Below are 17,616 nucleotides of genomic sequence, written 5' to 3' on the forward strand. Positions count from 1 at the left end.
TTTGCAGTGTGCCATCCTCTCTCTTGTGTGCTATAAGAATCTTGGTCTCTACAAGTAAACTCAGAAGAGTCTGTATACAGCTGGTATCTGTGTCATTCATTCTTCTCCTAGGCCTAGTCACTTATAACTACTGATTTGGAATAAAACAACATATTATGAAGGAATCCATTGAATTCCCTAACACAGCTCTGTCACTTTCTTGTAATATTGCTATCCAAAATTGGTATAAAAAAGGAAAACCAGATCTCTTTGAAAGGACAGGTCCGGCTTAAGAACCAATACCTTTTTTGACATCATAAAGTGCAGCTCTAGATGATGCTTACCAGCCAACGATGCCTGGAACTGCTGTCTAAGGCTGACTCTGGTTCTGCCCTCTCCTGCACAGAGCTGAGGGAGGTACGGCTGGGTGAAGGGAATCCAGAGCTAGCATAGTCTGAATAACTCCCTGTAAAGGAAATACAACATTCTTACAACAAGTATAAAACATGTAATAAGCAAAATAGAGAGCAGGCAGTAATTGCTTACTCAGATTCCGATACAATGGTCTGTGTGGGATGTTCATGCTGCCTGATCGAGCCCGGGACTCTGGTCCTTGTTGTTCCTGAGTCATTTCCCTCTGTGGCCTGTGCCCCATCTCAGTTTGTAGCTGTGCCAGGTCCTGCTCCGAGAACGAGCGGTCACGTTTTAGTGGTAATGGAGCACTTGTCACCCGCCGCAGCTCAGAATTGGGAGACTCATCTTCCTGCAATAAGACAGAGATAACTTAATATTGTATTCACATTATGCACTAAATACCCTGCTCTTGAATGACATTTGTGTGTAGCTATAATTATATACAGTACTTTTCTAAATCGTCTACCCACTGCTACCACCCGGTGTCAAAGTTTATGGAGTTTATTGAACATAGTAACATAGTTCATAAGGTCGAAAAAAGACCAGAGTCCATGAAGTTCAACCTATATCCCTAATGATTCCCTACTGAGTTGATCCAGAGGAAGGAAAAAAAAAAACTCATACTAGAGCTAAAAATTAATTCCCGACTCCAAATATCAACCTTCTGTCCATAGATCTAGAATCCATAATTATTCTCCAAAAATGCATCCAGACTCCTTTTAAATTCTTTTACAGAGTTGACCATGACTACCTCCTCTGGCAGAGAATTCCACAGTCTCACTGCTCTTACACTAAAGAACTCCTGTCTATGCTATGTAGAAACCTTCTTTCCTCTAGACATAGACGATGCCCCTTGTTATAGATACAGTCCTGGGTATAAATAAATCATGGGAGAGATCACTGTACGGTCCCCTGATATATTTATACATAGTTAATTAGGTCGCCCCTAAGCCTTCTTTTTTCTAAACTAAATAACCCCAATTCTGCTAATCTTTCTGGGTACTGTAGTCCTCCCAATCCCTGTATTACCCTGGTTGCTCGTCTTTGAACCCTCTCCCGCTCCACTACATCTTTCTTGTACACTGGTGCCCAGTACTGTACATAGTATTCCATGTGTGGTCTGACTAGTGATTTGTATAGTGGTAGAATGATTTCCTTGTCGTGGGCATCTATGCCCCTATTGATGCACCCCATGATTTTATTTGCCTTTGCAAAAGCTGCCCAACACTGGTCACTACAGCTAACTTTACTATTTACCTTTCTATGTTATGTTATGTTTTTACATTATAGAAGAATTACTATGTACATACGTCACTTAGTCTGTAATATAGTCCATATCTTCATTCACAATTTTTTGGTGTTGGAAACACCAAGTTTTATTAACAGACACATGCCCAACACCACTGGATTACTGTAAGGCAGGGGGGTAGCTCTTCCTCATATTACATCAGATAACTGTACAGTCTCTAGTGTACCTTGTAACAGAAACTTAACAGAACACTGTTACTTACATCTTTCTGTGCAGCAATTCTAATATCCAGAAGACTAGGCGCCGTGCCATGCCACTCCCTCTGGCCACCGTTTGACACAGTATAGCAGACAGCTGGCAGTCAGTGGCTGGTGGGCAGAGTAACCTGGCACTAATGAATATCAAGGACTAACATGCAATTGAACATAATAGAGAGGACCAGTGTACTGTGCCTAGTGTCCTCAGTATTCATGATGATGTCAGAAGAATGGCGTTCTGTTCAGCATCTCTGTCATTAGGTTATGCTGCTCTTAAATAGGGCAGCATACACTTAGTGACAGAGTATCTTTAAAGGCTACAAGCACCTTTTTGAAAAGCAAATTTACATTTTTGCTTTGTATTTACTATGGTGCATGTTCTCTATAGGTCTTTATTGAAATGTTGCTTGTACAGTCTCTAAATTATACAGAATTTTACTGGCTGAAGTTAAGCTGGATTCCACTAGGAAATTCCGCTGTGTAAAAACCCCTTAGAGCATACACCCTCTTTCTGCTTCATGCTAAAATGAAGCAGCAGTTAAAGTGGTTATCCAGCATAAGGTGATTTTAGTACGTACCTGGCAGACAGTAATGGACATGCTTAGAAAGGATCTGCACTTGTCTTGGGCCAAATGGCTATGCTGTGAGATTACCAGAACACTGTGGCTAGCTTTCTCTGAACTTGTATTTCCTGTTTTCAGTTTTCTTGTTTGCCTACAAATCCCATGATACCATTTTCCTCCTTCCCACACATCAGCTACCCCACCCATTGAAACTAAATGAGCTGCAGACCTGTGGTTTTCAATCAGAGTGCCTACAGCTGTTGCATTAGTTGCAGATTGATCCCTCCACCCATTGAAGCAGACAGGCTCCCTGTCATCAGCTGACTAGTGAGTCAGGTCTCGACCGCATTGCAAGCTGGGAAAAATCCGAGACAGCAGTCATTTTGTATGCTGTTAAAAATAAATATTGGGGTTAAAATCACATAAGAATTGTGAGAAAACCGTCACACACAGGTACAGACACTATATTATGAACTACACTAACTTTACAGCCCCTGTAGCATAGTCAAATAAAAAAAAAATCCCAGAATATCCCTTTAAGCAGAATAGTCGATGAAATACATTGACTTCATGGGATTTTACTTGCGGATTGCGCAAGACATGCCCATTCTTCAAGCAGAATTCAGATCTGGGGCAGAAATTCTGCTGTGTGAACAGACTCACTTAAATCACATTAAAATCAATAAGGCTATGTTCACACTGGAATTTCCGCTGCAGCAGGGTCCTGTTAAATTCAACAGGATTCTGCTGCGCTAAAAAATTTACCTGTTTTAGCTAATATTATATATATATATATATATATATATATATATATATATATATACACGCACATACAACAGTAAAACGTTAACAGTTAAGGGTGGGCATCAAATTTCAGCCCACTGCACAGGTAACCCCAGTTTCCCGTATAAGTAATTGCATGTTTAGACTCGCTTTTTCCAGTTCAAAAATCACATCCTATTACCTCAGACAAATTCATCTCTTCCATTTCTGCCAGCGTGGGGGCCTTGAGTAGGACACGGGGACGTGCTCGTGGTGCCACATTTTCCGCAACTGAGAGGTTAATACAAGATGTTGACTTCATATCAGTTGAGTAAACATCCACAATACATGGGAGTGAGCCAAATCCTAAAAAAAACAAAAAAAACAAAAGAAAAGTAGTACATTGGGAAAAAAAATTGTATAATTTGACAGTATAATTTAATATAGGCTCAGCAGCGTCTATCTACATGTTGTTTCTATATCAACATTTTAGGGTCTTCGGTGTCCTTTTATTTGGCTGCTTAACAATAATTTAATTCAAGCCTTTAAGCCTATTTTATGCCCTCTTGGTGCTTGGTAGTGTCCCCCTACATGTCATAGTTATTTATGTACCATAAGGCACTGTTAGTTGGGTATTGCATGTCACTGTTACCTAAGTTACTAACTGTGCTGTTAATTTGGCACTTAATGGCAGTGTTATTTGGCAATTTTCCATCAGTGTTTAAATGCATTAAAGGGGTTATCCACCATAAGGTGATTTTAGTATGTACCTGGCAGACAGTTATAGACATGCTTAGGAAGGATCTGCGCTTGTCTTGGGGCTAAATGGCTATGTTGTGAGATTACCATAACACCGTGGCTAGCTTTTTGTTATCTGGTATTTCCTGTTTGACTTTTGACTTTTCTTTTTTTTAATTCAAATCCCCCAATTCCATTTTCCTCCCTCACACACATCAGCCACCCCACCCATTGAAACATAAATGAGCTGCATCCATTCTAAACACCTGTGGTTTTCAATCAGGGTGCCTATAGCTGTTGCATTATTTGCAGATTGATCTCTCTCCCACCATATTGGAGTGAAAATCACAGAAGAATTGTGAGAAAACCATCACACAAAAGGTACAGACACTATATTATGAACTACACTAACTTTACAGCCCTTGTAGCATAGTAAAACAAAAAATCCTGGAATACCCCTTTAATGCACTGTTATTTGAACACCCACTATTTGTGTTATTTAAGTACAGTGGTCCCTTTAACATATAGTGTTTTCCACATACAATGATCTTTTCTGGATCATTGTAAATTGTAACCATACTCAACATACAATGCTACGGACTGTTCAGATCAGTGCAACGTACCATTGGCTGGAGGAAATTATCAATCAGAATGGGCATTTTACAAGTAAAACACCTGTATTACTCAAGTGCATGCACTGACTGGTAGCGCCTCAGTACAGTACAGGGAGGTATTACATGTTCTGTACTAATCTTTACCTGTGCCAGGGTTAGCTGCTTCTTTGGACACCAGGTGGGTGCTACTCCATTTAACTTTTTTGGGACACCATGTGTACTACACCCTTTTCCAAATTATTGTGGAAATTCGATTTAAGTGTCACAAAGATTAAATATTTTGTTTTTCAGTTTAACTCATGGATGGCATTGTGTCTCAGGGCTCTTTTGATCACTGAAAACAATCTCGGACACCTGTGATAATTAAATTGCCAGGTGATCCCAATTTAAGGAAAAACTATTAAAGGTGGGTGTTCCACATTATTAAGCAGACACCATTTTCAAGCAATATGGTGGGAAAAAAAGGATCTTTCTGCTGCCGAAAAGAGTGAAATAGTTCAATGAGTTGGACGAGGTATGAAAACATTAGATATTTCACGAAAACTTAAGCGTGATCATCGCACTATTAAGAGATTTGTGGCTGATTCAGAGCACAGACGGGTTCTTGCAGATAAAGGCACATTGAGGAAGATTTCTGCCAGATCCCTTCATCTGATCAAGAGAGCAGCTGCCAAAATACCATAGATTCCTCCAGAGTCTTGCAACTGTGCATACACATCTATTCGGCCACCACTAACCAATGCTCACAAGCAGAAATGGCTACCTTGGGCAGAAAAATACATGAAGACTGATTTTCAAACAGTCCTGTTAACTGATGGGTGCCCTGGAACCCTGGATTGTCCAGATAGATGGAGTAGTGAATGGTTGGTGGACGGCCACCCTGTTCCAACAAGGCTGCAACATCAGCAAGGCGGTGGTGGAGTAATGTTTTGGGCCTGAATCATGGAAAGAGAGTTGGTCGGCCCCTTTAGGGTCCCCAAGGTGTAAAAATGACCTCTGCAAACTATGTGGAGTTTCTGACTGACCACTTTCTTCCCTAGTACAGAAGGAAGAACTATGCTTTCCGTAATAAAATCGTCTTTATGCATGACAATGCACCATCTCATGCTGCAAAGAATACCTCTGCATCAATGGCTGCTATGGGGATAAAAGTAGAGAAAGTCATGGTGTGGCCTCCATCCTCCCCTGATTTCAATCCTATTGAGAACCTTTGAAGCATCCTGAAACAAAAGATCTATGAGGGTGGGAGGCAGTTTACATCCAAACAGCAGCTCTGGGAGGCTATTTTGACATCTTTCAAACAAATTCAAGCAGAAACTGTTCAAAAACTCACAAGTTCAATACACGCAAGAGTTGTGAAGGTGCTATCAAATAAGGGGTCCTATGTTAAAATGTAATGTGACCTTTTAAAATGTTTAAAAAGTTAATTGTTTAAAATTACTGTGTGTAATAATTTAGAAAAGTGCATTATAAGTTTTATATGTTTAAAAAAAACTGTTATCATTAGGAGGTTTGTTCAATAAAATTTGAGTTGTACTCTGTTATTTACATCAATTATTTAGGTAAATGAAAAAATATATAATTTGCATAATAATTTGGAACAGGGTGTATACAGGACCGAGAAAAACTTTCTGTCCTCTACATAGACAGTGATTTACAGCTTCTAGCAGCTTTCTTGTATATGTAAGGACTTACTTGACCAGTATTACCGTATTTATCAGCGTATAACACGCACTTTTTAGGCTAAAATTTTTAGCCTAAAGTCTGTGTGTTATACGCCAATAAGCCGCTGCAGTTCAATGATTTAAAGCAGGCGCTTTAAATCAATGAACTGCAGCGGCTTTGCAGGTGCAGAGACCGCCAACGCTGCCGGCTTCTCTGCCCCTGCCTGTCCTGGGGTCTAGAGCCCTTCTGCCAGCCCTTCTCTCCCCCTGGCTATCGGTGCTGCTGCCCGTTCTCTCCCCCTGGGGCACCGGTGCCGATAGCCAGGGGGAGAGAAGGGGCAGCGGCACCCATTGCCGGCGCCGCTGCCCCACTGCCTCCCCCATCCACGGTTGTATAATTACCTGTTGCCGGGGTTGGGTCCGCACTGCTTCAGGCCTCCGGTGTGCATCCCCTGCGTCGTTGCTATGCACTGCACGGCAGGACGCATGACGTCAGTGCGCCGTGCCGTGCAGCGCATAGCAACGATGCAGGGGACGCACACCGGAGGCCTGAAGCAGCACGGACCCGACCCCGGCAACAGGTAATTATACAACCGGGGTCAGGGGAAGATAGTCAGCACCGATAGTCGGGGGAGAGAACGGGCAGCAGCGCCGATAGCCAGCGGGAGAGAAGCGGCGGCAGCAGGGCTCTAGACCCCAGGAAAGGCAGGGGGAGAGAAACGGGCAGCGACGGCCTCTCCCCCTCTGCCTTTCCTGGGGGTGTATCGGGGTATACACATGCACACACACGCACCCTCATTTTACCAAGGATATTTGGGTAAAAAACTATTTTTATATCCTTGGTAAAATGAGGGTGTGTGTTATAGGCCAGTGTGTGGTATACCCCGATAAATACGGTAGTTATCTACTTATTATTCTTTAATCCTCACTTTTTCCTATTTTTGCATGACATTTTGGGGTTTCAGAACCAAAGACCAGTTTTCCATAGCGTTAGGTTGTCCACATACAATGGTTTCAACATACAATGGTTATCCTGGAACCAATTAATATTGTAACTTGAGGGACCACTGTATTATGTGGTACTGTGGTTCTTTAACCCCTTAAGGACCAGGCCAATTTCCACTGTAGGACCAGAGCGTTTTTTGCACCTCTGACCACTTTCACTTTAAGCATTAATAACTCTGGGATGCTTTTACCTTTCATTCTGATTCCGAGATGGTTTTTTTGTGACATATTCTACTTTATGATAGTGGTCAAATTTTGTAGATACTTGCATCATTTCTTGGTGAAAAATTCCAAAATTTGATGAAAAAATTGAAAATGTTGAATTTTTTTAACTTTGAAGCTCTCTGCTTATAAGGAAAATTAATATTCCAAATAAATTATATATTGATTCACATATACAATATGTGTACTTTATGTTGGCATCATAAAGTTGACATGTTTTTATTTTTTTAAGACATCAGAGGGCTTCAAAGTAAAGCCGCAATTTTCAAATTTTTCACAAAATTTTCAAAGTCAAATTTTTCAGGGACCAGTTCTGTTTTGAAGTGGGTTTGAAGGGCCTTCATATTAGAAATACCCCACAGATGACCCCATTATAAAAACTGCACCCCTCAAAGTATTCAAAATGACATTCAAAAGGTTTGTTAACCCTTTAGGTGTTTCACAGGAATAGCAGCAAATTGAAGGAGAAAATTCAAAATCTTCATTTTTTACATTGGTATGTTCTTGTAGACCCAGTTTTAGAATTTTTACAAGGGGTAAAAGGCGAGAAATCTTCCTAAAATGTGTACCCCAATTTCTCTTGAGTAAGAAAATACCTCATATGTGTATGTCAAGTGTTCGGCGGGCGCAGTAGAGGGCTCAGAAGGGAAGGAGCGACAGTGGGATTTTGGAGAGTGAGTTTTTCTGAAATGGTTTTTGGGGGGCATGTCACATTTTAGGAAGCCCCTATGGTGCCAGAACAGCAAAAAAAAACCTTATGGCATACTATTTTGGAAACTACACCCCTCAAGGCACGTAACAAGGGGTCCATTGAGCCTTAACACCCCACAGGTGTTTGACGACTTCTCGTTAAAGTTGGATGTGTAAATTATTTGATTTATTTTTTCACAAAAATGCTGGTTTTCCCTCAAATGTAAAATTTTTACAAGGGATAATAGGACAAAATGCCCCACAAAATTTGTAACCCCATCTCTTCTGAGTATGGAAATACCCCATGTTAAGACGTAAAATGCTTTGCGGGCGAACTACAATGCTCAGAAGAGAAGTCACAAATTTTGCTGAAATGGTTTTGGGGGGGGGGGGGATGTCCCATTTAGGAAGCCAATATGGTGCCAGGACAGCAAAAAAAAAAAAAACACATGGCATACTATTTTGGAAACTACACCCCTCAAGGCACCTAACAAGGGGTCCAGTGAGCCTTAACACCCCACAGGTGTTTGCCGACTTTTCGTGAAAGTTGGATGTGCAAATAATAATATATTTTTTTTTCACTAAAATGCTAGTTTTCCCTCAAATTTAAAATTTTTACATGGGCTAATAGGACAAAATGCCCCCCAAAATTTGAAACCCCATCTGTTCTGAGTATGGAAATACCCCATGTGTGGAAATCAAGTGCTCTGCTGGCGCACTACACTGCTCAAAAGAGGAGTGCCATTGAGCTTTTGGGGAAAAAAATAGTTTGGAATGGAAGTCAGGGGCCATGTGCGTTTACAAAGCCCCCCGTGGTGCCAGAACAGTGGACCCCCCCACATGTGACCCTATTTTGGAAACTACACCCCTCACATAATTTAATAAAGGGTGTGTTATGCCGAGCGCTCCGGGTCCCTGCTCCTCCCCGAAGCGCTCGCGGCGTTTCTCTCCCTGCAGCGCCCCGGTCAGACCCGCTGACCGGGAGCGCTGCACTGACATTGCCGGCGGGGATGCGATTCGCATAGCGGGACGCGCCCGCTCGCGAATCGCATCCCAAGTCACTCACCTGTTCCGGTCCCCGACTGTCATGCTCTGGCGTGTGTGGCTCCGCTCTCTAGGGCGCACGCGCGCCAGCTCTCTGAGATTTAAAGGGCCAGTGCACCAATGATTGATGCCTGGCCCAATCACCCTAATTAGTTTCCACCTGCTCCCTGGCTATATTACCTCACTTCCCCTGCACTTCCTTGCCGGATCTTGTTGCCTTAGTGCCTAGAGAAAGCTTCTTCTGTGTTTACCATTACTGTGTTCCTGATCTCCTGCTATTACCATTGACTACGAACCTTGCCGCCTGCCCCGACCTTCTGCTACGTCTGACCTTGTCTACCTTGCTGACCTTGTCTACTCCCTTGTACCGCGCCTATCTCAGCAGTCAGAGAGGTTGAGCCGTTGCCAGTGGATACGACCTGGTTGCTACCGCCGCTGCAAGACCATCCCGCTTTGCGGCGGGCTCTGGTGAATACCAGTAGCAACTTAGAACCGGTCCACCGACACGGTCCACGCCAATCCCTCTCTGGCACAGAGGATCCACCTCCAGCCTGCCGAATCGTGACAGGGTGCAGTGAGTATTTACACCCCACTGGCGTTTGACAAAAATTAAATTTTTCATTTTCACGGACCACTGTTCCAAAAATCTGTCAGACACCTGTGGGGCGTAAATGCTCACTGTACCCCTTATTACATTACCTGAGGGGTGTAGCTTCCAAAATGGGGTCACATGTGGGTATTTCTTTTTTTGCGTTTATGTCAGAACCGCTGTAAAATCAGCCACCCCTGTGCAAATCACCAATTTAGGCCTCAAATGTACATGGTGCACTCTCACTCCTGAGCCTTGTTGTGCACCAGCAGAGCATTTTATGCCCACATATGGGGTATTTCCGTATTCAGGAGAAATTGCGTTACAAATTTTGGCTTTTTGTCTTTTTTTCCTTTTAACGCTTGTGAAAATAAAAATTATGGGGCAACACCAGCATGTTAGTGTACATTTTTTTTTACACTAACAAGCTGGTGTAGCCCCCAACTTTTCATTTTCATAAGGGGTAAAAGGAGAAAAAGCCCCCCAAAATTTGTAGTGCAATTTCTCCCGAGTACGGAAATACCCCATATGTGGCCCTAAACTGTTTCCTTGAAATACGACAGGGTTCCGAAGTGAGAGAGCTCCATGTGCATTTGAGGACTAAATTAGGGATTGCATAGGGGTGGACATAGGGGTATTCTACACCAGTGATTCCCAAACAGGTTGCCTCCAGCTGTTGCTAAATTCCCAGCATGCCTGGACAGTCAGAGGCTGTCCAGAAATGCTGGGAGTTGCTGTTTTGCAACAGCTGGAGGCTCCATTTTGGAAACCATACAATACATTTTTCATTTTTATTGGGGGGGGGGGACAGTGTAAGGGGGTGTATATGTAGTGTTTTACCCTTTATTATGTGTTAGTGTAGGGTAGAGTTTTTAGGGTACATTCGCACTGGTGTGTTAAGGTGAGTTTCCCGCTAGGAGTTTGCGCTGCGGCGAAAAATTTGCCGCAGCCCAAACTTGAAGCAGGAAACTTACTGTAAACCTGCCCATGTGAATGTACCCTGTACGTTCACATAGGGGGTTGGGGGAGGTTGGGCAAACCTCCAGCTGTTTCAAAACTACAACTCCCAGCATGTACTGACAGACCATGCATGCTGGGAGTTGTACTTTTGTAACAGTTGGAGGCACACTGGTTGGAAAACCTTCAGTTACATAACTCAGTATTTTCCAACCAGTGTGCCTCCAGCTGTTGCAAAACTACAACTCCCAGCATGTACTGATCACCAAAGGGCATGCTGGGAGATGTAGTTATGCAATAGCTGGAGGTACGCAACTACAACTCCCAGCATGCCGAGACAGCTGTTTGGGCATGCTGGGATTTGCAGTTTTGCAACATCTGGAGGGCTACAATTTTAGAGAACACTGCAAAGTGATCTCCAAACTGTGGTCCTCCAGCTATTGCAAAACTACAAATCCCAGCATGCCCAGACAGCAAACAGCTGTTTGGGCATGCTAGGAGTTGTAGTTTTGCAAGATCTGGAGGGCAACAGTTTAGAGACCACTATATAGTGGTCTCAAACTGTAGCCCTCCAGCTATTGCAAGACTACATATTCCAGCATGCCCAAACAGCTGTCTGGGCATGCTGGGAGTTGTAGTTTTGCAACATCTGGAGGGCTACAGTTAGAGACCACTATATAGTGGTCTCAAACTGTACACTCCAGATGTTGGTAGGCAACTCACCGGCTTCCGTACGATCCAGCCGCATGATGTCGCCGCCCGCCGATCCCCGTCGCCCGCAGCCTCCGTCGCCTGCCCGGATGGGTAAGTGGATCTTCGGCGCCGGTCCCCGTCGTTTCCCCATTCTGCCCCGCCTATTGTGGGTGGGCAGGATGGGGAAAACGAAAGTTAACCCCCCCGCCCCCGATCTGCTATTGGTGGTCGCGTCTAGACCACCAATAGCAGGGATAAGAGGGGTGGCACCTCTGCCACCTCACTCCTATCCCTTCAGGGGGATCCTGGGTGTCTTAGACAACCGCGATCCCCCTTATATTCCGGGTCACCGTAGACCTGCAATCGCGCAAATCGCAAGTGTGAATTCACTTGCAATTTGCCGCAATCGCCAACATGGTGGGGTCTGATGACCCCCCTGGGCGTTTGCACGGGATGCCTGCTGAATGATTTTAGCAGGCATCCCGGTCCGATCCCTACCCGGCGTACGACGGGGACCAGAACTGTCCATGACGTAACTGTACATCCTTGGTCCTTAAGACCCAGGGTGTTGGGACGTAACGTTACGTCATGGGTCCTGTAGAGGTTGAAAGGGGTACTCCCCTGAATTTTTTTTTTTTTTAAATCAACTGGTACCAGAAAGATAAACAGATTTATAAATTACTTCTATTTAAAAATCTTAATCCTTCCAGTACTTCTCAGCTGCTGTATGCTCCATAGGAAGATCTTTTCTTTTTGAATTCCCTTTCTGTCTGACCACAGTGCTCTCTGCCGACTCCATTTTAGGAACTGTCCGGAGCAGGATGTTTGCTATGGGGACTTGCTCCTACTCTGGACAGTTCCTAAAATGGACAGAGGTGTCAGCAGAGAGCACTGTGGTCAGAAAGAACTTCTGGAACATACAGCAGCTGATAAGTACTGGAAGGGTTAAGATTTTCAAATCGGTTTGACTTTCGGGAAACTGTTGATTACATTTTTTTTTTCCAGTGGAGTACCCCTTTAAACATTGTGTTTCATTGTCATTTAAGTGCCACATGACACTGTTTGGGGGTAATATTTGTGCACTATATGGTCCCGTGGATCTGAAAACAACAAGAGCTATTTAAATATTGAAAAAGCAGTGTACAAAGGCATTAACATATTAAGTAGGACCCTTCAATACCGCACCTTTCTGACCTCGCCTTTCAGTCTGCACAGGACGCAATTTAGGTTCTTGCTTTATCTCCTCCAGAATCTTTTCATGGAGAGTTCTTTGTCTGAGAGGCAATGGGGGAAGATTCCGTTTAGAAGCCTGCAGTGAACAGAACTGGTCAGTTTACAGATTATGCTCCTTCGGTCAAAAGATCACATAAGACAGTCTGTCTTACCGGCTTCAGAGGAGGACGAGATCTGATGAAGTCCAAAATTAATTCATGTGCGTCTTTCTTGACCTTGGGAGGGATGTCTCCCCCAACCTATGAATTATTGCACTTTGTTAGAAAATGCTATATATTCCATAGATTCTTCATTAATGGGGTTAGATTATCAAATATTATGGATAACTGGATGTCCATAGAGAAGTAGGTATCTTTTACATTTTTATTCAGCTGCTTCTTTGTTACGACAGCTAATTTCCTTGCCTGCCATTACTACGCCCATATAAGTTATATATTTTTTCACAGATGCTCAACTGTGTTGCAGTAATATCATGATTGTAAGGCTATGTTTACACAAATTTTTTTTTATCTATATCTGTCGGCATCCCATTGAAAACAGTATGTTGGGATGTCGACCTATATTGGACCTCATTCCCTTCTATGGCCGAACGAAGTCACCCAGTGACTCCTTTCTGGACATATGAACTATCTGGAAAGCGCAACAGACCCCAGATTAAAGTGGCGGATACCTCCCAAATTGAGTCACTAGGGGTGACTCTGTTCAGCAGTAGAAGTAAATGCGGTCCACTGCTCCCATTAAATGTATTTTCAGAGGGATGCCGATGGATACGATTAATGGGCAGGAATGCTGTGTAATCGTACACGCCTTTTTTGGTTTTGGTTGTTCTTAGCAATTTATGGGTCAAAAAACAGTGTGTGAACATAGCCATAGTTTAGAGGGGTATTAAACAATATTTCATAAAAGGTTGCACTTTGTTTAAGATCTCTTGGTCAGAAGGGACAGCAGTTACTAGAAGTGTGTGTGTCTTGCGCTGGAGGACCTGTCCCATTCTATATTAGAGACAATTTATTGATTTAAATGGGTGCTGAGTATGCTTAAAAGGGTACCCCACCACTAAAAATCTTATCCTCTAGCCAAAGGACAGGTGATTAGATGTCTGATCACAGAGGGCCGGCCTCAGGGACCCCCCACCATCTCCTTGTAGCACCCAGCATTCTGAACATTAGGTTCAGAACGCTTGGTGCGGGCCGTCGTGGTTGTGATGTCACACCACGCCCCCTCCATCATATCTATGGGAGGGGATGTGACAGCCACAGCCAGTGCATCTCTGCAGCCGGCAATTAGCTGAACGACAGTCTAGCATGTTAACACCCAGCAACAAGGAAGAGGACTGCATTGGAGGACTGGGAAGTGATACCAGAGACACTGGTAGCGGCAAGAGCTAAGTGCATTTTTTTTTTGTTAAAATTCTGGCAGCCTGGGAAGGTTTTTTTTTTTTTTTTTAAGTTTAAATTTACATAGCCCAAGCTCAACACAAGTAGTGATGCAGAGACAATGCAAGCAGTTACTTTCTGCCAGTTTAAACACAGATCACAACATGGGAACACTTTATCTGCTTATTGTCAAGGAAACAGTCTATCAAGTAGTGATTGTCCAAAGCGGTTATTTGGTAGACATGAAAAGCTGGGTAACAGCTTCTATAATGTAATCCCAACACAGCCCATGTACCAACATCATACACTGAGCATGACTGCACATGTATGGCTTACAAATAACAAGTGGACTTCGCTCCCTGAAATCACTTGATGTCTAGTACTCACCATAACCTTGCGGAGTTTGTAGTTTCGTGCCCTGATGTCCTGCATAAGCATCTCAAATGGAGTAAGCTGGTATTCAGTGGGCAAAGAGTTAAATGTCTTCTCCCGTACCTTTTTCAGCTGTACCCCATGTCGCAGATCCCTCATCAGCTGCACCCACAAACGTGCCTGTAGAGCACAAGATACCAAGTGTGATGTGCACAGCACTGAGCACACAGTAGGACGGGCACAGCTATGTGATGCACACACCTGACACAGCACATACTGCGCAACACACAGCACAGAACAGACAGCCACACAAATAGTGAAGAAAGCATGACGGAATATACAATGACTGCAAGACATGGTGATACACACAATAGACGGCTGCAGCCATGGAGGTTCGGAGTGCTCACATCAGGGATTAACACAGGTGCCTCTCTCAGAGATTAATTCATCCAGCTGGTTTTATGTGCAAAAAGCTTTCAATTCTGGTCAGAAGGCCTTTGTGTTGGGTGCTACCAAATTATGTTAAGGGTTAGGTCAGGTTCACACTGTGTTTAGCAGTGTCTATTAAACGTAAGCACTGGGATAGATCCCAGTGCATGCGTTAAATGGTTCCATACACCCCCATTTACTGAAAACCAAAAATGTGTAATTTTGGCCTCATTCAGGAGAATAAAATAGCACATTCCCCCCACACTTTCATTAAGCTGGATGCCAAACATCCATCATACATTTTTTTTGACATGTGAACTCTACAACCATCATAGGTATATGTCTGACGTACGCAGTGTGGACAGACATTACTAAAAGGGGTACTCTGACGAAAAAAAATTTCTTAAAACATGGCCAAGCTGGCTGCATAACATAAAAAAAATCCTGCGCTGCTTGCAGTCTCTGCTGCACTCCACTTCCTTGTACTGGAGGTCAATACATTTGCAGGACACTGCTGCGGCCAGCAACAATCTGACATGTTGAACCCTAGCACCTAAAAGTGGACCGCAGGATGAAGGTACAGTTTTCCTTAGTTTAAGCAGGCAATCTGGCCATGTTTTTAGAAAAACATTTTTAACTGGTTAACCCTTTTAATGCAGTGTGAACACAGCCTAAGGCTGTGATTTCACTTGGAAGTTTTTGAGCCAAAGCCAGAAGTGTATTCAAAAGGAATGGGAAATATAAAGGAAGGACTAATACTTCTCCTTCCTACTGGATCCACTACTGATTTTGGCTCAAAAACTGAGCAGCAGTCTAGCACATTGACCCCAGCAAAAAGGAAAAGGACCGCACTGGAGGACTGAGAAGTGATACCAGAGACACTGGTAGCGGCGAGAACTAAGTGAGTTGTTTTGGGTTTTTTTTTGCCGGGAGCCTGGGATGGATTTTTTTCTTAAAGTTTAAACTTACATAGCCCAAGCTCAGCACAAGTGGTGATGCAGGGAAGGGGCAAGCAGTTACTTTCTGTTAGTTTAAACACCAATCACAGCTGATCACGTTGGAAACACGTTATCTGTTTATTGTCATTTGGGTCATTTATGGCTTGTGCGGAATCAGTGTGGAATCCGCATGCAGAAATTCAGAAGTGTGAATGGGAGTGCGGAATCCCATAGAAGTCTATTGGGCTTTAATTTGAGGTGGAATCTGTGTGGAATTCCGCATGCAGAAATTCTGCCGTGTGTATAGACCCTAAGGCCATGTTCACACGGCTGAAAATGTGCGGAATGTCTGCTGAAAAATACAGGCTGACATTCTGCACATTTACTTGGTTCCACAGCACCAGGACCGCTCTGCTGTAGAGGAATTTCCGAATGGAATATTCCCGTGGAATTCCGCTCAAAAATTCTGCCGTGTAAACATAGCCCGAGGGTACGTTCACACGAGCGTATTCCCTTCCAAACTCGCAGCGTGTTTCCAGCTGCAAGTTTGAAAAGGTGTCAGGCTGTCCGCAGCATATTTTCAGTAGCTGAATCTCCGCTGTTGAAAATCCAGTGCAGACCCTATTGACGTTATTGGGTCTGTGGCAGATTTTCCGTAGTGGAGATTCCTTTATCTAATATTTTCCACAGACAGCCTGCAGAGAGCCCGCCGCCTTTTAAACTTGCAGCAGAAAACACGCTAAGAGTTTGAAAGGAAATATGCTCGTGTGAATGAGCCCTAAGCCTGGATTTCCATTTGGCAGTTTTTTTAAAGAGGCCACTGCACTTTTTAAGCCAAAGCCAGAAGTGGATTCAACAGGAAGGAAAAGTGCGGAATTCTGCATTGAAATTCTGCACAGAGATTCTGCAGCTGCGCTGTTCCGCCGCGGAAGCATCTGATGTGGAAATTCTAATTCAGTACGAAAATTCCCCTGAACATGCCGATGCTAGGACCGCTTGGGAATGTGCGGTCTCCTAGACGTCAATGCATTCCGTGTGTTGTCCGCACAAAAAATAGACATGTCTATTCTTTCTGCGGACAGTGCACGGAATGCATTGCCCTCTATAAGACAGCACATTCCCGAGTGGTCTTAGTACGTGAATGTTCAGGGTTCAGGTTTCCCATATGAACATAGCCTAAGTTGTTCCTTTATATTCCTCATTCCTTTTGAATCCACTTCTGGCTTTGGCTCAAAAACTGCAGTAACAGTTTGACTGCACCCTGTGAAAATACCCTAAGACTAGGTTTCCACTTGTTTTTTTGGCAGCATTTTTTTTTTAGCAAAGAAAAAAACATCTAAAAAAAAATAGCACTGCATTTTCCTGTGATTTTGCAGGTTTCTTTTTGGTGTTTTTGCCTTTGTGTGTAAATTGCATTTTTACTCCACTGGCAGTTTCTCCTGTTACTGTGTCCAGACATTGAGAGAAACTCCACGACTCCAGAAAATGCCATAGTCCCAGCATCCTGCAATTTTGAAAAACTGCCACTGAACCCAAAAAAAAAACAAAGGCAATCATTTCAAGTAGGTATGGCATTTCATTAACCACTGTTGAGTTACAGCTAACATCTGGCCGCTGCATTTTTATCACAAAAAAATGTAGTGTGGCTATTTGGGTGTTTTTTGTCAAATACTTAGCCTTAAGCTGTTGTCTTACATGTTTTTATCTTTGTGGGTTTAACATCATTTCCTCTATTATGGTCCATTCACATGGCAGAATAATAGAGTGGAATCCGCTCAGAAATTCTGAGGTGCTGCAGCCTCCCATTCTAGATAGGGCATAACTTTCC

General features: G+C 43.4%; 1 protein-coding gene across 3 annotated transcripts in view; it reads right to left on the reverse strand.

Annotated features, from left to right (window-relative positions):
* Positions 1 to 17,616, reverse strand: part of SPIRE2 (spire type actin nucleation factor 2) — an 89,947-nt gene that overhangs the window by 13,174 nt on the left and 59,157 nt on the right. For 2 of the 3 annotated variants that reach the window (XM_056525976.1, XM_056525978.1), the window contains exons 5-10: positions 14,437 to 14,601; positions 12,826 to 12,912; positions 12,626 to 12,749; positions 3,427 to 3,590; positions 526 to 742; positions 324 to 445 (exon numbers count right to left, since the gene is read on the reverse strand). In XM_056525976.1, coding sequence (XP_056381951.1) covers positions 324 to 445; positions 526 to 742; positions 3,427 to 3,590; positions 12,626 to 12,749; positions 12,826 to 12,912; positions 14,437 to 14,601 — 879 coding nt within the window. The remainder of the gene's footprint in view (positions 1 to 323; positions 446 to 525; positions 743 to 3,426; positions 3,591 to 12,625; positions 12,750 to 12,825; positions 12,913 to 14,436; positions 14,602 to 17,616) is intronic. The other variant, XM_056525977.1, reaches the window with a different exon arrangement.

This window comes from Hyla sarda, chromosome 6 (genome assembly GCF_029499605.1).
Source record: "Hyla sarda isolate aHylSar1 chromosome 6, aHylSar1.hap1, whole genome shotgun sequence".
Taxonomy (NCBI): domain Eukaryota; kingdom Metazoa; phylum Chordata; class Amphibia; order Anura; family Hylidae; genus Hyla; species Hyla sarda.